This window comes from Pieris rapae, chromosome 17 (assembly GCF_905147795.1).
Source record: "Pieris rapae chromosome 17, ilPieRapa1.1, whole genome shotgun sequence".
Taxonomy (NCBI): domain Eukaryota; kingdom Metazoa; phylum Arthropoda; class Insecta; order Lepidoptera; family Pieridae; genus Pieris; species Pieris rapae.
In genome coordinates, this window is record NC_059525.1 from 4,076,602 (window position 1) to 4,098,467 (window position 21,866).

Sequence of the window (21,866 nt, forward strand, 5' to 3'; positions counted from 1 at the left end):
GAGTTGGTCGTATCCCTCTAAAGTAGTTTTTCTTTTGGCGAGTTCGCGCACAGCCGTCGATCATATTCCATACACTTCAAAAGCTTGGTATGTTCGTATATCGTACTAACAATAGATACTAAAACACTTCCTCTGTCGAGGACCAGAAAGATCGGGGTGGCCGCGTTAGAACTACAATAGCTGTTAAATCCGTAAAAGCTAGAATTCTTCGAAACCCCATAAGAAAGCAAAAAATCTAATCGCGAGAAATACAGATTCCCGCTAGGACTCTGTCGCGTATTATAAAATAAGACCTGTAGCTCTGTGCTTATCGCCAAAGAAAGAGTGTGGATCGATCAAAACCCCTTCTGTCGCGATACGCAGGTGAAAAGCACAGAAATATATTTACCCAGACCTCAACCCTTAAGACTTCAAATTATGGTCAGTTTTACAGGACATTTCCTGCTAACGACACGGCGACATTGAATCTCCTAAAAAATCTTTGGAGCAATTTATCGAGTTTTCCCTTGGAAACAGTGCATTAAGTAGTATAGTTATTTATTAGTTATTAGTATTATTAATTTTAACGGGTATGTATTTTAACCAAAATATAAAGTAATTACGAAAATTGTCTTATGTAAAGGATTCAAGGACTCTCACTTACGGCCTAATTTGAACTAAAAGCATTAGCTGATAACTTAACAATGTTTTCATAATTATTTTAATGGACCTCTATAATTAACGATACATTACGATATTTTATTCAAAAGTATAACAAATGAACACGTTTTCTGAATTAGTAGTTTGCGTCAAATTTGTGAAGTGAAATGTAAATACGCCTCCAAGAAATATGGCCAAACCTGAATATTTATCGAAAGATATTTTAGATGAGGAGTATATGAAATCCTTTGAGCCTTTCCATCATCTCCAAATGGCATTAGGGTCGTGTCGTATAAATATTCAAAACAGATTTGTTAGCTCACCGACTGCCGCGCAAAAGATTTTCTCTATATGTTGTGTTCTCATCACATTATTACTATACATATATTCCATGAATACATACTTTAATCGATACTACGATTTCGAGGGTATCTACGTCACAAGTATCATTAGTGTTGTCATGTATTATTTAACTTTTTTCTTTAACATAATTCATTTAAGATTTATGAATTGCAAAAGCAACACAAGATTTTACATTCAACTACAAGAAATCGACCGTCTCATGAACGTCAACAAAAATGAGAAGTTAAACAGAGTTTTGTATCTGAATAACTTGGCATCGGCGGGAGTTTCAGTACTTATATTACTGATGGCATTTTGTTTAACAATGTATGAGAATATACAGTTTTTTCTGGGATTTATTGGACTTCTATACAGTGTTTTAGTATGCACTGTAGAATGGCTGTACTGTGCAGACTTAATGGTGTATTTCTTTTTAAGAATACGGTTTATTAATGCAATTATTGTAAATCATCTTCAGGGTACAGTCGGTCCTTTTGAATACAGGGCTATTAATTTACCTACATTTTACTTTATACGTTGTTTAGCCTCTGAAACACATGATTTTCAGACGAATTGTGTTGACTTGTACCTTAAAGCTCTATTTGAAGGATTTACATCATTTCAAAACCATTACAGATTTCAAGTAAGTAAATGGGATATTTTTATTTATCTGGCAATTAATACATTATGTCGGGTCTCGATATAAAACTAAACTAAGCGTGCGTTGCAGTGATGCCACAGAATGTTCTCCTAAAACTAATGTCAATTATCGGTTTAACTCGGCTTTAAATATAGTTAAAATAAATAAATAAATGTACCTCCCAACTGACACGTACTCTGTCTTTTGATTTTCAACCTATGGTTATTTTTACAGATGCTTTTATTTTGTAACCAATTCGTACTACTCTCTTTGCTGACATTTGGAATAGGATTGGGAGCATTTCAATATAATGTAAGTGAATTATATTTACAAAGCACTATAAAGTCGCCAGGCAATAAAATTACCAAGAAGGAGAAAAATATTAATTGTAAGTACAGTCAAGCGTACATAACAAATTTAGTTTTAGAAAAAGGAATTATTTTTATTCTCTCTTCGAAGCTTTCTATTTTGCACCTCATTGCCGACCCCCTTGTAGTACGACCAATTCGAATTATAGATTTGAAAAACAATTGCCTAATTATTCTTTTACGCAGGCACTTCGCTGGTCGGAATTAATAAACTTGCCAACAATTTTAATTTGTAATACACTACTGGCTATATTCCTTTGCATTCGTTGCGAAGTTCTTTATCGTGAAACGAAAAAGACGAAACGCTTATGTATTACAATGATGTCTCGATATTGTGATGGTGAGTATATTACCTGTTTTAAAGTTGTTCGTTCGTTGAACTCGGTGTGATGGTTACACCTGTCATAAAAGAATACGATTAAAATAAGTGGGGAAGAGTTTATTACTTGGTGTTGGAAGGTGATGTTGTCTATGATGCACAATTTAAATTTTTATTTATGTTCCTTTGGTGTGCGGTGTCATTATGTTATATTTTCTCATATACAAGTAAACACAATTTTATTTATGATTAAATTAATTGCTAAGGCCGCTGGTTCCACCAGGAACTTTACTCTATAAGAGAGCTGTGGCTTCAGATTTCGACTTTGAACCCTGGCTCAGGTCAAAGGTTCGACCCTCGTCGGTACATCAATGGATTCTGTCTACGCACATTAAAAATATGTTCGAACGGTGAAGGAAAATATCGTGAGGAAACCTACCTTCTACCTGAAGCTTGTGTCAGGCACAGGAGAATAATCGCTTACTTGCCTATCATATTGACATGTATGATCATGAAACAGACACAGAAATCTGAGACCCAAAAAGGTTTTTGCGCCACTAGTTTTTTATTTCACTGTAACTTCCAATCACGGACCTCAATAAAATTTTCTGATCATCCTTAATTTGCGACATCAGGGCTACGGATTTTCAGAGAACTACATCGAGCTTGCATACCAAAAGGTCTAAGGAATTTAGAGTTCGTCTCGTCTTTTCTACGTTTATTGGCAGTTACTGTAAATTTAGATTACCTTATTAATTAGTTACGACGTTAAAAATTATATAAAGATTTTATTTTACATATATTTATACTGCTGTGCTTTCAATTTTTGTATCCATAGTGTGAGAAGCACTGAAACGCTGGTATATTTTTCAGGGCCTTTAAGAGAAAAAGCTAAAAGGATCTTAAAAATCATTGAACAACAACCGGTCAAATTCAACGTGTACAACATGTGGTCCATGAATGCATTGACAGTAATTAGAATACTTAATATCGTTACTACAATGATGGTGGTTTTACTCCAATTTACGTACCTTTAAATTATGATGTTATGAAAAAAATGTAAACACATGTAGGTGATTTAATTAGTTGTCGTTATCGTTGATACGTTTGAATGTTCTGAAAAGAACAGCGGACGGTGAAAGATGGAATGATTTTGTTTTTCACATATAAGTATGTACATTTATACGAAAAAAATATCCTACGCTTACCTTTTCTTTACAAACAATTAGGGAGTTTTATTTTAACACAACAAAACTAACAAAGCTAACAGCCCTAGATGACCCCGACGTGATAGAGACGGGGGAAAACTGATTAATTTTAATTTATAAGTTTAATAAAAATCTTTAATTTGGCAAAAACTAAAACAACGAAAGTTTGAAAATGCCTCCTATCTCATTTACTCCCACGTTAAATCTTATGAATTTATAACTCTGTCTCTTTTTAATGTCGCTTTTTACGTTGCATCCGGATTGAAATCACAATGATTCTGAAGAAGTTTTTCTATCTCATTTTCTCCCACGTTAAATCTTATGAATTTATAATTCTGTCTCTTTTTATTGTCGCTTTTTCCGTTGCATCCTACTTATACGGATTATGCAAACTACTACTTCAGTATTGCAATATATAATAATAGTGAAGTATAACATTAGTGATTCAATAAAAATTTGGTATTATTTAAAATCAATATTTATTTTCTATATTAATGTTTGTACAAAAAGGACACAGATTGGACGGAGTCAATTGCTTATAATTATTTACGTTAAATTGTTTATTAGTTTATTAAAAGTATATTATACCTCCAAATTAAATGTGATTTATAACATATAAAATGAAATGAATTGGGCATGTTATAACGATTTAGGGTCCTTACAATCAACTGGCCCAACATTGATTTCTGCTTAGAACTGAACCAGAAATAATAATAGCAAATAGAGCAGGCTGTATGAGATATAATCATTAGAATGGGATGAATATGTCTAACACAACACATTTATAGATGCCTATCTAAAAGGGTTTCATAATTATTTTTAAGCATATTTTACATAAAAATAAATTCTTGTAAAAAATATTTACTAAATACATTTTGCTTGTATCTGAGGTTTGGAGATCTTGGATTTGGAGGATTAGTCCTCGTAATTTGTCATATAAATGGACATTTAATAAAAATCAAGAATTAAAAATATGGCATAAGTTTGGTAAAAAATGTGCAATAAACATTGATTACTTGATTGTTGGGTTAAGAACCTATGCATTGTTACATATTAAATTGAATCAGATTCACTGTGAACAATGTTCACATATGTGCATCACTGCACAATATTGTCTAGCCTATAGGCTGTTCTGCATGGCTAGGTCAGAACAATGCTTTGTATAGCAAATAAATAAATATTGTTAAAATGCTTGAACTCGACATTGTAGCACTATTGCATCTATGGTCCAGGAAACAGAAGCACCAGGTTGTTTCATCATACCAATCTCTGCAAGAATTCACACAACATATAAAACTAGAAAATTATAATTTAATTCCAATTCCTAAAAGACTTGCAAAGTTGCTTAGCAAAGTGTCCATTAGCAACGGTGTCTCTTTAGGTTAAATCCAGTCCATTAGTTAATTTTTATAATGAAAGTAACAAAACAATTGTTCTAAAACCTTAAGTAAGAAGTTTTATGTATACCAACAATGTGATAGTCACATATCTTAATGATCAGGATTTTTTATATTACCTGGTATTTGGAAAGGTACAGTACAGGTTAATTTCATAATACAAAAGCAAAACTAAAGTATAGATTAATTGTTCTGATGTGTGTTGGAAACTTTTTGAGTATTTTAAATTTTTACTGGAATCTTACCATCTAATAGTATTGATTAAACTCTTGTGTGTATAAACAAATGATTTAAAAATAATCTAAAATTATTATTTGGAATACAGAACAGTGATATATAAATTAATATTTGATTAAAAAATATTTTCTATAGCCTGTTTAACTTCTTAAACTTAGAAAATGAATAATGAAAAAGAGAGCAAAGATATGTTGCAGGTCTAAAATCTTTTTTTGTAGTTAAAGCTTGATAACCATAATTAATTTATTACCTTTTAATATCCAGTTCTTTTATAGTGTTATTAACATAGTTTGCTAGGTTAACATCTTTTGCTGCTGCTCGACAGCCTTCATATGTATCAGCAGGGATGTCTGTTCGGAATGCTCTGAAGTTGCTTAAACAGTCTCGTGTTATTGTTTTTTGAGCTGTAAATATAAATTATTTATTTAATAAAAACAACTTTTTATAAAAAAAAACTTATAATAATGGTTTTACTTTTAAATCATAGAGTAATTAAATTAATATAATGTCACATACTAAACAAGAAATGTTTGAATTACCTCCTTTCCTTTCTATAAGTTTTACACAAATATCTTCACTATCTGGACATGGGTTACCAAGGTAACCAATTCCCTTCCAATTGAAAGGCTCCATGCAGCCAGGTATTGCAGAATTACACTGATAGCACCATATTGCTGTACCTAATACAATGAAAAGTTGAGACTGTTAGTCATGAAAATAAAACATTAAAAACCAATATATATACTAAATTCATAAGAAATTTCATTTAAAGATAATAATAAATGTTGTTAAAACCACCACATTATTAAACCGGATTTACTTTTACTAAATTTTATTTCTAAACACTTTAATTTAGCAGTTTTTTTTTATTAACCTATTTTGAGTAAAAAGATATTTCTTCTGGAAGTATTGAAATATAAAGTTTTATTAAAGAAATAAAGTTTGCCACACCCAAACTTTAAATAAAAATAACGTGTATAAGTTAACTCACATTCATGAAGACACAAGGCAAGTATTAAACCAATCAAAAAATGTACTGCGTTCATCATTAGAGCGATCAAGTTTATAATAATACTGAATGATAGATATTTCTTTTAAATTTGTTTGTGTACCTTAACTTTTTTTTAATATTTATCTTTCGAAACAAACGTAAAACCGTAGTTAGTGATGTACCAAATGACTATCCTATCCAAAACCGAATCCCGAGTAACGTCGCCACACGATTCAATCTAATCGAATCCATAATCGCCAACTAGTCAATCCAATCAACTGTACATAATACATTTAGCAGATTCTATCGGATCACTATTAAACGTTTGAGATTTGTTAATTAAGTATATAAATGTTATTATTAAACGTTGAAACATGAAATTTACAAATTTAACAAACTATTTTAATATTATAACGGCAAACGTAATTTGAATTTTCATAATTTTTATAGTACGACACTATTGAAATACAGTAGTTTGATATATCAAAAGGATAATACTTTATGATTATGATTTAAAATACTTCATAAATAGTGACTTCCAATTATTATAAATAAACACGCAACTATGTCTTATTTGAAATTAATTTTAAGTATTCGTTATAATCTATTACGTAGAATATTATAACTAGTTATTTCAATCAGTTTTTATAAAAGATTTTTTGAAAGTGCATAGAAACTTGTACAAATATTAAAAAAATCTGTGATACCATGATTATTCGGAAACTTTCCGATCGGATATAGAAGTTCTCGGCAATTCTAAAATTAGTTTGATTTCTTTGATCCAAGTTTCCTAGCCGTTGCTCTTTTCTGTTTTGCTACTTGCAGTGTCTACTGTCTAGTACTTAGCAGCACAACATCAGATTTAAAAAGTAATAAATGGATAATTTTTAATATACCACGCATATTTTGTAGCAGAATTCAGAGGCAGGCTAAACTTTGCCACGATACATTGATAACGAACCTTATATAATTTATGGGCAACGTCTCAAAATAAAAACTAATAATTACACACGCTACTTTTTTTACAAAGGTTACAAAAAGCTAATTTCGTGTCTAATTTTTTTTTATCTTAAAACAAAACAACAATATCCTGCTAAAAATATGAACTTGCAGCTTTCGAGAATTAATGTGCTCCAAGAAATAAAAACAAAAAATGCCTGTAACACATGAACTTTTAATAAATAGTGTAGCTATGCATATTGATAAATTTGCTATGGTTCCTCAGCAGGCGCTTGATCTTCCGGTGGTTGTAATGATGCCATAAGCATTAACAAATCCTCTTTATTCAGATCTATGCACATAGTGCCAACAACATCTTCAATACCTATGGTTCCGTCATTGCTCATGTCTACTTCTTTAATTAAATTATCCAATTGTTTCTGAGGCATTTTGTAACCAAGCTTAGAAAGAGTCTCTTTTAAAAATTCTCTGTCAATAGTTCCGGTTCTGCCTGGATCCATAACTTGCAACGCCGTTCGTAATTCTTCTTCAACTGGGAAGTCCCTTTGCCGTATGGTAACCATCTTCAAAAACTGATCAAATACTATATGACCTAGAGGATGCGGTGGTCTTACACAAAATACTATCAATTCTTGTAATTGCTCTGGCGTAACAGTCATCAGCATCAGACATTTTAGCATATAGACTAATTCTTTTTCAGTTATGTATCCGTCAAGATCGGCATAAGCAGGTGTACAGTTTTGATAAAAGTCCCAAAGTTGTTCGACTTCGGCCAACTGCTCGGGCCTCAATTCAAAAGGTGGTTTTAGAGCTTCCTTTGAGTCAGATAAATCGTAAGCAGCGGTGGGGTCTGGAGGTGGCTCTTCAACATATCCCTCTTCCTCTTCCACTGCCTCTTCGACAGGCGGAGGGGGTTCTTTTTTTTCAGTTTCTTCCCCTTCTACATGCTCTCCTTCCAATTCTTCGCCCATCATTTCCTCCCCTTCCCCCATTACCAGCTCTTTATGTTCCCCAAGTAACTCATCTTGCTCATCATGTTCCCCCACCACCGTTTCACCTTCAGTTCTCTCTGTAACCTCTCCCTCCAGTCCTTCCTGGTCCACAGTTTGTTCATCGGTCCTAGTTTCAGTATCTGCCTGACCTTCGACATTATTGTCGCCCTCTTCAACTTCTTCACCTTTTGGCTGTTCTTCGCTAGGTACATTTTCTTCTTCCATGTTACTTCAGAATAAAATTTATCGTAAAAAAACTTTATGCACTCACAGATTCACGAAATTTATTTAAGAGATTTATTCATACTAAAAATTTATCATTGCGTGGTGTTCTTCCAAATTTCTTGCGAAGAATATTTGTTAAGTTTTCAGTTATTTTATCATAGAGGCTTAAACTTACTATTGTAAAAAAATCTAGAATATTTATAAACTCTTCTAAAAGAACATATCGAATATTGTCAATGAAATCGAACATTAATAAAAAATCTATCTTGAAAAATTCATAATATTAATTAACAAAACGTAAAAATTGACACTAGTCATGTCCATGACGTTTTTATTTTTTTTATAGAGAGGTATAAATGTAAACGGAAAACATTACTATTTACTATAATTAGTTACTCAAAAATGTAGATTTTTACCATAAATATTATCTACTATGACGTAACACTAATTTATGATAATCTAGGAAAATGCATCCTCCCACGATGCAACCGTTTACTTTCATAATAACATTGAGATGCATCACGTGCTTTCGCGAGAGAAAGAAGCTACGTTGGTGAGCGGAATGTCGTGCCCGAGGTTTGGACCCTACAATAGTCCACACACCTCACTCCTAGTAGTCTATACTCTTTGCATAAGACGAATATCGCGGTAGCGTACGCTTGCGTTCTGTATTTAAAATTATTACGCGCTCTTAGGACTAAATTGTAGAAGCTCGCAAAAGTTTTGAAAAGTGATATTTTATAAATGGTAAGTTTTATGCTTATTTCACGGAATCTTTAAAACAAACATTAACAATTTTAATGCAAAATTTGTACATACAATTAACAGAACGTAATTATTAATGTTTTAAAGGTTTTCATTTGTGAAACTGTTAATACATATTATTATATCATATTTGACATTCTGCAAATAAACGTACTATCAACTCTACTACTCTATGAATATAATAGTACTTTTTAATGCCACAGCAAACCATTAAAGTATTATTATGAAATCGATTCATTCTGGATACATATGAATTTAAATTACAAGAATTATAAGATTTAAATTACAAGATTAGAAATGCAAATTACAAGAAAACCTACCTATTCAAGTTATCCCGTAACTGATATGATAATTGCGGGCTTTTTTGTGTAATGGGTCGCGATTTTCCCATGGTCCGTACGCAGATTGCGTTTAGCGAATCGTGGTAAAAACAATATATATTTTTTAATAAAGGAACCAAATAATAGGTGCATATAAGAATAATATTAAGTGTTAGTTCTTTGTTTCTCGGCAACTGCGTGTATAGAATTCTGTTTGCAGACTATCTGCCTCAAGTTTAATTAAAAAAGTTTTGCAATTTCATCAAGAAGTGGTGCATTGCTGTTAGTCATTTATGTCTTGCGGTATCTATGAATCAATTTTTCATTACCATTCTTCATGAATTCCTGGTAGATTAGAACACTAGAAATAATGTAGACTCGCGACTGTGAAGCTAAGTCTGACGTATGTCCGGTACTTCATACCCGTTTCTGGATTTTACTAATTTGCATAGGTGGATACTCAAAATAATAGTTCTTCCGGGTTCAGAGGCACATAATCCACCTATTATTATCTGCATATGGTAAGGACCAGTAAACTAAACATCATACGAAACACAGTAGAGCCTATCTAAGATATATGAGTTTTGACAAACGAATATAGCCTAAGCTTAAAATGTACCGAGAGTTTTTTACGTCGGCTTTTTCTCTCGGCCTCTCTGCCCTCTGTCTTCTTTGCCGATGAGTAGCGATGCCCAATCAAATTTAATTACGTGGAATAAGTGTTACCTGCGTCTTAAATTCCAAAACATATTTTATTTTATTTTATGCATTGGAAAGTTGGGTACGTAGAGTGATCACAATATTATAATGTGCGTAAGAAGTAGTCAAGAATAAACTCACGTGCGAATATGCGCATAACTTAGACTCAAATGATTTTAATTATTTTACATGTGTATATACACATACGCTTATTTCTAATGTAACTATAACCCGCGTAATAATAATATGCCTCTGTGCTTTTTCTACCTACCTACGGTTCATGAATCGATCCTGATGAGCTTAAGTAAACAGTTACCAGTAAAAGATAGTCATATACATTTTATTGTCATATATTATACAAAAATACATACATTTGTATATACACATACGTTTATTTCTCCAATAAATTCAAATTCAAAAATCATTTATTCATGTAGGTAACATTATGTAGGTACACTTATGTACAATGTATGTTATGTGTTCTTTTTTGAGTTATGAACGTCAAAAAAAGAAATATACATTGAATGCTTCTAATTTTACATTTACAGCCAGTTCTCAAATCAAGGGCGTAGAACGGAAGTGAAGGACGGACAATCAACTCTCCACCACTCTTTTTAATCGCCAAGTTTTTATTTTACACAACGTTTGTAAGGAGCTGCAACTATTACACCATGTTCCATATCCACCTTGAGTATTAAAGAATAATAAAATAATTTAAAAGCAAAGATTTGTCCTCTATCAGCAGGAGGCATGGTGAAATAGGAGCACGCACTTACATCCTCGTGGGAACAATCACCGCAAAAACGAATTCAAATACGAATATTCGACCCTTGCCCTGGAGAACGGCTCCTCCAACGTATTCCACCCTATCTTATTTTTGCCAGCTTTCTTGCCTTCCATCGTTCTATTTGTCTGCCCTTTTTATTTTTCCTTTTGGATCGATGTATTATAGAGTGTTCCAACTAGTGACGTCAATTTTTTTTTAGATTCTACACACCTAGGGGTGTACGAAAATACCCCATTTAAGTTCCGCAATTTTTTGATGTGAAACATCTATAGCCGCACGTAAAACCAATTTCTGGCGTGGCGACGCATGCCGTGGCGACGCGTCGCCACGCTATATTATATACAGTCTAAATGCAGTAGTAAATTTCATATTAAAAATATTTAATAAAAATAATGTTTATTCAACAAATAGTCATCGTTATCTGGAAAAAAATCGTAGTATTTTATTTTATCATTATGATATACATATTTAGTTCCTATCACAGTCTGTTCTTTTCTGCATATTACTTTTACAAAATAATGTCGATGTTTCACATCAGCCAGGCGTCCAGTGACGGCTCACATTTTTTAAATATTTCGACTTATATTTTCTTGTGATTTTTGAATGTTTTCTGCCAGCGCGGGAGGGCAGGGCTGTATTTTCGTACACCGCCAGGTGAGAGGACTCTGAAAAAAAATTGACGTCTCTCGTTAGACCACCCTATATAAGGCGTTATACAACACGTTAAAATCATATTATCAAACGGTCAGTATTTGTAGATCCAGCTTTTCCAGGTGAAAGTGCATTGATATATTCGCTATTTACCGACATTGTGTATGTGTGTCGATCGATTATGACACGTCTCTATGAACACTTCCGTGGTAAAAGCATAATATAAAGCATGATTATTTTAAGTGAAATCATTATATCGCTGTTCACTTTTTTTTGTACAAAAGTAAAATGCTGTGTAACTTCGAATAATAATTAAAACGAAAAAAATCCTTCGTAAGTATATATTACCATACATTTTTATTGTCAGTTGTTGTACATACATACCTTTTTATTGTTCGTTGGGTGAACTTTAACTTTATTGATATAGGTAGCCAAGTATAGTTTTTTTATACAACAGTGGGCAAACTGGCAAGAGGCTCATCTGATATTAAGTAATACCGCCGCCCATGGACACCCTCAACTCTCTCACTCCACACCGGGTGCGCGAGTTGCCGTAACAACAAAAAACAAAATAACAGAAAGGATGTTTAATTAATTCTAAATTAACATTTACTTACCATTTACCAGTTCGCAAGTCAAGGGTGTAGAGCGGACAAGAAGAACTGGCAAGAAACTCATTATCAGTAGCTTTTTTTACAAAAATCTTAGAATCATAATATACTTAAATAAACTCTCTGCGATCGAATATTGATTTAATTTAAATAATTAGTTAGAGTAGTGTTGGCCAAAGCGTGTTGGTCGTGCGTTCGAATCACGGCTGTGCACCAAAGGTATTTTACTAAATTAATACCCGAACGCTAAGGCATTTATTGTGAGTTATGTCTTAAAGCTACTAAATGTGTAAGGCATGTACATCATGTATAACAAAGAAATAATCTGTGGCCCAGACACATATAGGGTTGTAAGGTTACCGGATTACTATTAAATAATTATTTATTTAACCCCAATAATTATATAGTATGCATGATGTTATGACGATTACAAAAAGATATGGAAAAGCTGGGAACCCTGACACAGGACTCTTACTTAAAAGGGTCCTGAAATCTATGAATTTCACATTTTTGTTATCATTAGTATGAATTTGTATACAATAGTTATTTTAGTAACGTAATATGTATATACGATCATATTTCAAATACAGTGGCTGCTCCAATTGTCATGTGAAAGGTCGGAAACCTTGTGAACGTCTCAGGCTGACTCCAAAACCACAGACTAAACCCTTTATAAACCCTACATTATTGAAATCACTTATTACGGGTCAGTATACATTAAATCATACATTTGGATTATTTAGTTTAAAATATCTTAATTTATTTTAAAAATCCCGTGCGTGCAAACAATATTAAATTAAAAAATAAATAGTTGAGTTACTATGTCAAAGTTAAAACTAACTAGTCCGAAAACGTCCAAAAAAAACGGAAGGAAAGGGTGACTAAGTATGTATTTATAAAAACCTGTTTTATTAGCCAAGATATTTCAACGAATACCGCGGTGAAATAAAGTATTCTATTCCTTCAAGTCGCAGGGTATGGTTTGCTAAAAACATAATAATTTATTACGGCTTTGCACAGAAGCACGAAAATATAGATGCAGTACGGGTGGTTGAGAATTTTAAATACATTTTTTTAAATGTTTAAAAGATATTTAAAAGTAATAATTTGTATTAAAGTCAGAATCGGTGTCTGTTGTCTTTGATGTCGTATATTTTACATGAGTTTAATTTGAGAAAGATCTTTTTTTTTTTTTTTATTATGGCCCGCACGGTTTGTGCATTGTGGCCCAGAAAGACCTTTAGATATTACACGGAAATGTTCTTCGAAATTTAAAATTAATTTTATTAAAGATAAAATACGTTGTGACATGCTTCCGCAATAAATATATTTTTGAAACAATCAATATGTCAACTTCTTAATGCAAATTATTTAGTAATCTGGGAAAAATTGTGCAATAAAAACACAAAAGAATTCAAGTATTCTTTATGTGTGTGTTATTTTGATCGGACAACGCGCATTACGCGATATAAAACTTGAAATGGTGTCGTAAATATATTATGAATAACATGAGTATAACTGGCTTTTATTGTAGGTACAGTTAACCACGAAGACAAAGGTCTAAAAATAAAACATTTATATGCTCAGACTGTGAAAATATACTAAACTTTTGGAATATAAAGGCTATAATATTATTATATCATATTATGCTCGGATTATAATATGCAGGATTAATAAGTACTTGTTATTATAAATCAATAAATATTACTGATTTATAATAACAAGTCAACTTACACTCCAAATTTCCTATAGTTTTAAAATACCTTAAAAAATAAAAGAAATATTTAATAACGTTTATTATTATAATGTGACAAATTTAAACATGCATTTTTAATGCAAAATAAAAAATGTGTATATAAACAGAAATTGATCTTTTAAGGTACAGCTTAGCTTAGTTTCGCTGGATAATCGTTAATTATTAATCAAATCAAATCAAAACTCGTATCAGTAACTATGTAAAGTTGAAACAATCATTGAGATTACGAAATTAATCAAATAATTAATCAATTTTAACATCCAGTACACAGTCCTTGAAGTCCCGTGATAGTTTCGTGACGATTTGATCATGACAAATACAATTCGTGATGTGTAGAATTAAAAATACGCGCTCAAATCGTCTAGCTTTTAACCAAAAGCATTCCGTATCGAGAGCACGCTTGCGCAATAATAAATTATCGTAAATCGGTACATCGGTAATTATGGAAGCCTTGTCGACAGTCACGATTGGAATCTGCTTTGATAACTAGTCTGACACAAGGAGAAGTTATTAATTGCAAGCAAGACCATATATATTTCATACAAACAATATATGTACATACAAGCCGTCAGTTTTTTATACTTAGCACACTTTTTGAGTTATATGATACGATTTTGTCTCTTGTAGGACTATAGATTGTCTATGACAAGAAATTTTAACCATAAATTTTGCATTATGGAAACTAAAGGCTAACATTATGTAACTCTTTAATTGTAGGCACATTAATTCATTAATTTATTATGACTATGATGACGATAACGACTGTTCTAATATATGCTCCGTAATTAAATACCAATCATAGGCATTATCGCATTACGATCTATATTTACCAAACGAAGGTCACAATAATGGGATCATCATTTAATAAACCTATTTAATTACCACTCTTAATTGAACAGGCTCTTTATAATAAAATCAAGGCTTCTGCGCAATTCAAATATGATCACGCGTTCAAAATTTCGTGATTAATTAATACAAATATTGATGTCTTATGTATGATATGTATAAAATGCTATATCAATTGCTAGCACCCCGATTTTAAGCTTCCCACGGTTCCAATAATATTAATATAACTGTATTGGTTATTTAGTACTGTTATATTAATATGCTGTCATTAATATACCATTTCGTGGTTAAGTTATAGTCCACAGAATAGATTATTAGAGCTAAAACAGTAATAAAGACATATGACACATTAAACATATTTTTTTATTGTCTGAGGCACTAGATACCACTAGATAGAAATGTAGTGATATGGGAGTCTGGTTCGACTATTTGGGACTACCTAATTATTAAAATTTCTCGTATCAGTGCAAATTATCTTCCTAGAGTTATTCTTATTTTTATAATAACGCAACATTGAGTTGAACATCCATTGTAATGACCTAACCTTCGTTTAACGCGCTCAACAAATCATAATGTGCTCCCATAATGAATTTTATTGTCATGATAACAATTTATTTTAAAAGTAACATTGAACGTCATGTTAAATTAATGTTGTTTAATGGCTAATCTTTTTTATATTCAAGTTTTTTTTTCAAATAAATAATGAATGTAGTATAACATATAATTATTTGAATACGTAACAATTTTATTATTGGTATATTTTAACCGTGCGGCACATTGGAGCAGGTGGTATAATAAGACAGAATCTCAGCATACTATATCTAATATATACTATATATAAATTTTTATAATAGATTCCCTGAGTTAGTTAAGTTACCTTAATAGTAGTTTATTGTCGTATTTTTCGTGTTGTTCTCTACATGAACTATCTTTTTAATACAAATTTCGATTTCGACTTTCTACATACACTACTTACTGTTAATGCATATTAAGTAAAAATAAAAATACGTTTATTATGAAACATAAGATAGACATATATCACTTATTCCACGTCATTAAATTTGAACCTGTAGGCATCCCTACTCATCGGCAAAGAAGACAGAGGGTGTAGGACGACAGAAAAAAACGCTTTTAAAATACTCTCGGTACTCTTTTAAAAGCAAATCATCAAACAACACTTATTTCGGGTCAGTATACGTTAATTAATACAGCAAATTAAAGCAAAAAACATTAGAAGTAGCCTGCCCATTATATTGACTAAGCTCTATGTTAATGTACTTTAACTAAACTATCAATAGACAAGTCTTTAGGTCTGTTGAATAGAAGTGGTACTCTACACACAGGGCCTGATTAACCCTTAGGCTAATTAGGCTGCAGCTTAGGGCGCGACGATCTAGAGGTGCGCGGGAGTGCCTCTTCGCTAGATGCTATGCATCATCCCCCCACCTTTTTCAACTAGAGCGAGACAAAACACTTAATGAACTGAGAACTAGATCTACAAGCAATGCAAATTTTGTTATCCAAATGAGATGAATTTGATCACGATCTTTTCCTTCATTCATTAATTAGAAGTGTTATTGCCACTATAGCAAAATAAGACAGCACATCCTAGTTTGACATCATCACACAGGCTAACAATGTCCCATCAGTTGGAAATTCTAATGTTTTAATACACATTATTTGTAAGCCATCATTAAAGTAATACGATCGTTTAAGATTTCGACATTTTGCAGATTCGATTGAAATACATTTCCATTGTATCCCACGGAACTTACAAAACAATATGCGAAATCTATACAGTTAGGCCGTGAATAAAAAATATATTTTTAAACTCAAATCTAGATCCTAATATATAACAATAAATGAAAAAATCTCTACTTTTATATGCATTTGACGCGCTCATAAAGAAGACTGCCACAGCGGTTTTTTAATGTAATATATAATATTATGATTGTATTATACACTGACGGAGTCATAAACTGCATCAAAGTAGAAAACGATTTTGAAATAAATATTTTAAGCAAGAATGCAAAATTTCTACACAGATTTTAATTGAAACGTCTAGATTGGTTCGTTAAAACTGCGTAGCGTCATATCCTCAAGTTTAAGTTTGTGTACTGGAAAGGACCTTAATACTTTTTTGAAGAAATATAAAGATAAATGGTTTGATAAAAAAATTGGTTTTAACAATAGACACAAGCTATACGCAAGGGTTTTTTTTATGTTTTGATAAGGTGTATTACCTCCAGAAGCCCTTATTATGGGTTCTAATCGGTTCCACATAGATTTGATTAGCGTTATTAAAACTTCTTTCGGAATATTGTCCCATTCTTCTGAAAATGCTATTCTTAGCTGTGCCACTGTCGTAGGCACAGGATTTCTCGCATATACAGCTCTTTTTATAATCTGCTGGTAACAATAATTCAATCGTCAGAAGTATAAAAAATCAATAAGAATCAATTTTAGAAAACACGCAAATCTGATACTATGAGTAAATTTTTATTTCCCGGGTATATTCATTTGTTTTACTGCAGTTTTTTTTTAAATATTGCTTTTTTTTTAAAGATTAAGGGCCAGTCTCTCCATAGTAATATAATTTAATATAAAAAGTTTACATACTTATTAAAAAAAAAATTTCAAAGTTATCCTGAAGTTTGATGCAGTTTGTTTCCGTCAGTTATTATCCTGTAAAATAAAGAAATTAATAAATTAAAAAATGTAACTATAATATTTTGGAGCTATTTCGTTAATAATATACCGATAGCTAGGAAGAAAGATACCGATATCTCAGAATAGGAAATATGTTTTAATATTCTGATATCTTTTTATATATATCTATTGCCTATTGTCGATGTCCCCACGGTAACTATATTACCTGGTCTAATAAAAAAATCTCAAAAACATTACAGATGTGTAATCTGTCCCTGGTTACCAATTTAGACCAAAATATGCTCACGTTCCAATCTAAACAATGCCATATTAAGTATACATTTTATAGATTAACATCAATTTTACGTTGAAGTATTTACGTCGATCTACCATCGTGTACTCAAGGTTGTAGATTGAGAAATCAAATAAAACTGTGTCTCTCCTCCAAGGTAATCATAGGAACCTGTCTTCCTGTCCTCCCAAAGGATGAAGTTGAGTTGTTCATTTTTGATTAAAAACTCAACGGTCGGAAACTGATAACGCAAATCTAGATTGATAGTCGTTATAGTTTCGCTTCAACGGATCGTTTACATGTTTTACAACTGAATGAAAAGCTGTACGAAGTCGTGGTAAATAAGACTGTTAATCACTAATTAACCACATAATTCATACTCCTTGCGTTGGCAAACAATTCTTTATTGCAAATATATAGGTAAACTTAAATTATTATTAATATTTACTATTTACCAATCATACATGTATTGGTAAATAGTAAATATTTTTTAAAGGATTCGACGATTTTAATAGAAGTTATTATTATATATTTTATAACCGATTCAATTTCCGTATATTCATAATATTTATTAGTTCTTACAGTAGAGCACCTACGTTACCTACCATTATTACTTGCGATCATTTGATTCTATATGTATATCTTTGTGTGACGGTAGATATACTGCAAAAAAATCTTGATTTAGTTCTGGGAGAGTAAATCAGTGATACCAACATGAGGGTTTCTCCCCAAATTTAGGTTTAATAATGATGTTTTGGAGATTTTTAGGAGATTAGGTATATATATTTCTTTACGGAGCTGAGTTTTATTAGGTACAATTTACATCAATATAAATTTGTCCTTTCATTACAGGAACTCACCTTATCGATTCTTCTCTTCGTCTGGCAAATGTTGCCAGCTGCGTTCGCCCATCAATTTATTTCTCATGTTCATGTGACAACTCCAGCTCACACCTATAGTCATGGAGTTGGTGATGCAGAGTCTATCCAGAGACGCCACGAGAGTCCCATAAGGAATTTAAGATGTTCGTATTCCTGTTTCCTATATCCCTTCCTATACGGTTTATTTGTATCGCCTATAACACTGGGTTCGATTCCGAGTAAAGTAATTTTATTCGGTAGATGATAGTCTTTCTACTTCAAGATTATGTAATATTTCATATAACAGATATTGGTAATAGTACATATATTGACTACCAAATCAATAAAGCAGAAGAGAATTATGCCCCATGACCCAGCTAAGTTATGGTACTCACCTTTAATTTAGTACAAAAAATAAACTAAAAAACATAGCCAAAGCTAGAATACATAAATAAAAATATTTAATACATTAAACTAAGTATGTAACCTAATTTGCCTATTCACCACCACACAAGTACATATTGCGCCTAAATATTTAAATATATATATATATAATTTAAAATTAAAATAACACACCTGTAGATTAGGTGTATATACCTCTAAATTTTAAATATTAATTAGTAATTACTTCAATTAAACAAACAACAAATATAACACAATAACTAAAATGTTTTATAAACCATGTATACACCCAAAATATAAATATAACAATAAACTAAAAATAATATAGTCTTATAAAAATAATAAAATAATTAATATAAACTTGTTATATCAGACTATGCCATCGATGGCAAATCTAGTAAAACATCCAATCCGAACATCGAGTTTATTATGTCTACCCACATTTTTGTTGGTGTTTTGTTTTGGAATTTTATTATTTTAATATTACTTTATATAACATTGTTTCTCAGTAAGTGAATTATGTATGCAATTCTTATAAGAAATAAAGTTATTCTTAACCTTATTTTCATACATTTTTTATAGTACCTCAGATGACCCAAGCGCATCTAGGATACTCTCGGCAACGACCATCTATTCCGTTTCACGTGGAAGATACTCCGAGAATGTTACCATGGCAACAAGACCTGCGGAATGCTGGTACACTTAATAAAACCATTAACTTCCAGTTCTTAAAAGGCTGGCAACGCACTCGCGAGCCCTCTGGCATTGAGTGTCCATGGGCGGCGGTATCACTTATCATCAGGTAAGCCTCCTGCCCGTCTGCCCCCTGTTCTATTTAAAATAGAAACTTCTAGTTTAGTTAATTAAATTTATAATTTAAAACACTTATAACAGTTTTTGTATTTCTCAATATCTAAATACGATTTTAAATAAAAATAGTTCAATTACTTAGTTGAAATTGAAATTACGTAATATATATAATGGATGGAAATATATTTTAAAATATACCTACGTTAAAAGAGAAAGCCCAATAGACCCAACGGTAGGATACCCTGTTTGAAGCTACTCTTCCATTTGTCATATTAATGATTTTAGGTACTTCACTTAATAAATTCAACATAACACTTACAATTTTAAAATTAAGCTACAGTCGCACGAGAATTTTTTTTCGCTTCAGCATAGGACAGGGTCATAAGATATATAAAGTGTGCCTGGTTTAAACGCACGACTATAGAGGTCACCTCTAGGCTAACAATACATTTACAGAAAAAATTCCTCTGCTACCTCCATCTCCGTACAAAGTGGACTCGGCGGATCCTGAATCCCTCTGGCCTGAGGGGTTATTTATACCACCTCCACCTTTACAATTTGACATACAAAGAAGGTCGAGCCAGACTAAAAATTCGAGGCCTTCACGTGATGGTAAAGAAATAATTCATTATACCTCACACTGTTCTTATTTAAGTACAAACAAACATTATTTTCATACTAAGTCACGGGACGGCCCTTTTAAAGACTTAGTATGAATAATGTTGGCTGAGTTTCAAATATAAGTATGATACATTAATTATGCGGTACGCTTGCGGTTTCATTATCTCATCCTCCAATAGATTTTCAAAACGTAACTAGTTTTTATATTATTAAATAATATAAAAATCTCACTTGATTCTTGGGATTAAAATACTCCTCATTTTATTCTACCTCAGATGACCCAGGTTTAGGTACAAAACAACAAAAATATAAAATATAAAAATAATTATAACTGACAGTATATATAATTAGAACAAATGGAATAAACAGTTTATGGCATTTTAAATTTTTAAATTTATATTAAGTTTAAGGCTTTATAAATACTGGTGTTTCTGTCCATTCCTTTGAGAGACCTTTGTTTGATTAAAATCTCAATATTTTGCTTGAAATCCTGATGTTTTAAACTTTTATACATAGGTAATAAAATGTACACTCTGTTTTCAGACGATTTCTTGGACCCATATCTTCTTGAAGGCACCGAAGCAGTATATGCCATAGAAAAAACAAAACATCACGGAGAATTATACTTTCACGACGTACCTCACATACAATCATTGCTGACCAACCAACAGCATCGTGTGAAAAATAAATTAAAACCCCATCGTCTTGGCAGTATACGACATACTTGGCCGTTCAACCGCATTTAGTAATGTACAAAACTTCAATAAATTACTTCTATCAAATATTGTATGATTTGTTTACCTTCCATTCCCAGGAAGACTAATCGATGAAAATCCTTTGTTTAAAGTGAAAATCGAAAAATTATCGATTCTTTTTATAACTGAATAAGTAAATTAATCATAGTCGATTTTTCATCTGCCACCTCCCGACATTGTCTGGTCTTTTATAACCCAGACCTCGAACTATTAAGGATATTTGATCAAGTTTAAATTGAACACTGTAATTTAAATGTGTTATTCACACACAGCACAAGGTTACATACAATAAAAAAAGACAACAATGTGCTATTTCACCTAAAATCTATCATAACGATTAGCTTTTGATTATGTATTCTAAAACTTTAATTTGTGTTTATAATATCCATTGTTTATTTTTAAATAATAAAACCATGCCAAATAAAATATTTAAAGTGATTATTTTGAAATGAATCAAATTAGGAAAAATCAATATTTTTTTTATGAAAGCCCATATCCTCTAGCCGAAGAAGTACACTGGAACTATTGATATTCGAACATGACTTGCGTATGTCAAAACCCTTGTATCGTTGTGACATGCGGAAGACATACATAGCGCTCAACTCTGAATTTAATCCTTTAATTTCCGCAAAAGTTTATTGACATTAAAGCATGGACTAAACTATTTTAATATTTTCTACTATGGTAACCATTATTGTTTGTATGATTTAGATATAAAAAAATT

The 21,866-nt window shown here is 31.7% G+C and overlaps 4 protein-coding genes across 4 annotated transcripts; 2 read left to right on the forward strand and 2 right to left on the reverse strand.

Annotated features, from left to right (window-relative positions):
* Positions 1–40: 40 nt before the first annotated feature.
* Positions 41–21,158, forward strand: LOC110993997. The gene is made up of 5 exons (XM_045631831.1): positions 41–87; positions 18,547–18,718; positions 19,539–19,652; positions 20,223–20,378; positions 20,931–21,158. The coding sequence occupies exons 2-5, from the start codon at positions 18,583–18,585 to the stop codon at positions 21,131–21,133; spliced, it is 609 nt and encodes a 202-aa protein (XP_045487787.1). The 5' UTR covers positions 41–87; positions 18,547–18,582; the 3' UTR covers positions 21,134–21,158.
* Positions 682–3,320, forward strand: LOC110993867. Its single transcript, XM_045631830.1, has 4 exons — positions 682–1,624; positions 1,856–2,009; positions 2,176–2,329; positions 3,182–3,320. The coding sequence occupies exons 1-3, from the start codon at positions 830–832 to the stop codon at positions 2,223–2,225; spliced, it is 999 nt and encodes a 332-aa protein (XP_045487786.1). The 5' UTR covers positions 682–829; the 3' UTR covers positions 2,226–2,329; positions 3,182–3,320.
* On the reverse strand, positions 3,979–6,337 carry LOC110993887. Its single transcript, XM_022260293.2, has 4 exons — positions 6,142–6,337; positions 5,690–5,830; positions 5,401–5,554; positions 3,979–4,785 (listed from the first exon to the last, which is right to left on the reverse strand). Exons 1-4 carry the CDS (start codon positions 6,197–6,199, stop codon positions 4,662–4,664), a joined length of 477 nt encoding a protein of 158 aa, XP_022115985.1. The 5' UTR covers positions 6,200–6,337; the 3' UTR covers positions 3,979–4,661.
* LOC110994047 lies at positions 7,341–8,506 on the reverse strand. Its single transcript, XM_022260533.2, has one exon. It carries the CDS (start codon positions 8,316–8,318, stop codon positions 7,353–7,355), a length of 966 nt encoding a protein of 321 aa, XP_022116225.1. The 5' UTR covers positions 8,319–8,506; the 3' UTR covers positions 7,341–7,352.
* Positions 21,159–21,866: the final 708 nt, after the last annotated feature.

What these genes read in the sequence shown, in the direction of transcription:
- LOC110993867 (XM_045631830.1), top strand. Translation starts at nt 830, where the DNA reads ATGGCCAAACCTGAATATTTATCGAAAGATATTTTAGATGAGGAGTAT. An exon ending in AAAACCATTACAGATTTCAA is followed by an intron (nt 1,625 to 1,855) that starts GTAAGTAAATGG and finishes TTATTTTTACAG; the next exon opens with ATGCTTTTATTTTGTAACCA. An exon ending in GAAGGAGAAAAATATTAATT is followed by an intron (nt 2,010 to 2,175) that starts GTAAGTACAGTC and finishes TCTTTTACGCAG; the next exon opens with GCACTTCGCTGGTCGGAATT.
- LOC110993887 (XM_022260293.2), bottom strand. Translation starts at nt 6,199, where the DNA reads ATGATGAACGCAGTACATTTTTTGATTGGTTTAATACTTGCCTTGTGT. An exon ending in TGCCTTGTGTCTTCATGAAT is followed by an intron (nt 5,831 to 6,141) that starts GTGAGTTAACTT and finishes TCATTGTATTAG; the next exon opens with GTACAGCAATATGGTGCTAT. An exon ending in ACTTATAGAAAGGAAAGGAG is followed by an intron (nt 5,555 to 5,689) that starts GTAATTCAAACA and finishes TTATATTTACAG; the next exon opens with CTCAAAAAACAATAACACGA.
- LOC110994047 (XM_022260533.2), bottom strand. Translation starts at nt 8,318, where the DNA reads ATGGAAGAAGAAAATGTACCTAGCGAAGAACAGCCAAAAGGTGAAGAA.
- LOC110993997 (XM_045631831.1), top strand. Translation starts at nt 18,583, where the DNA reads ATGTTGCCAGCTGCGTTCGCCCATCAATTTATTTCTCATGTTCATGTG. An exon ending in TCCCATAAGGAATTTAAGAT is followed by an intron (nt 18,719 to 19,538) that starts GTTCGTATTCCT and finishes CATTTTTTATAG; the next exon opens with TACCTCAGATGACCCAAGCG. An exon ending in ACAAGACCTGCGGAATGCTG is followed by an intron (nt 19,653 to 20,222) that starts GTACACTTAATA and finishes ATACATTTACAG; the next exon opens with AAAAAATTCCTCTGCTACCT.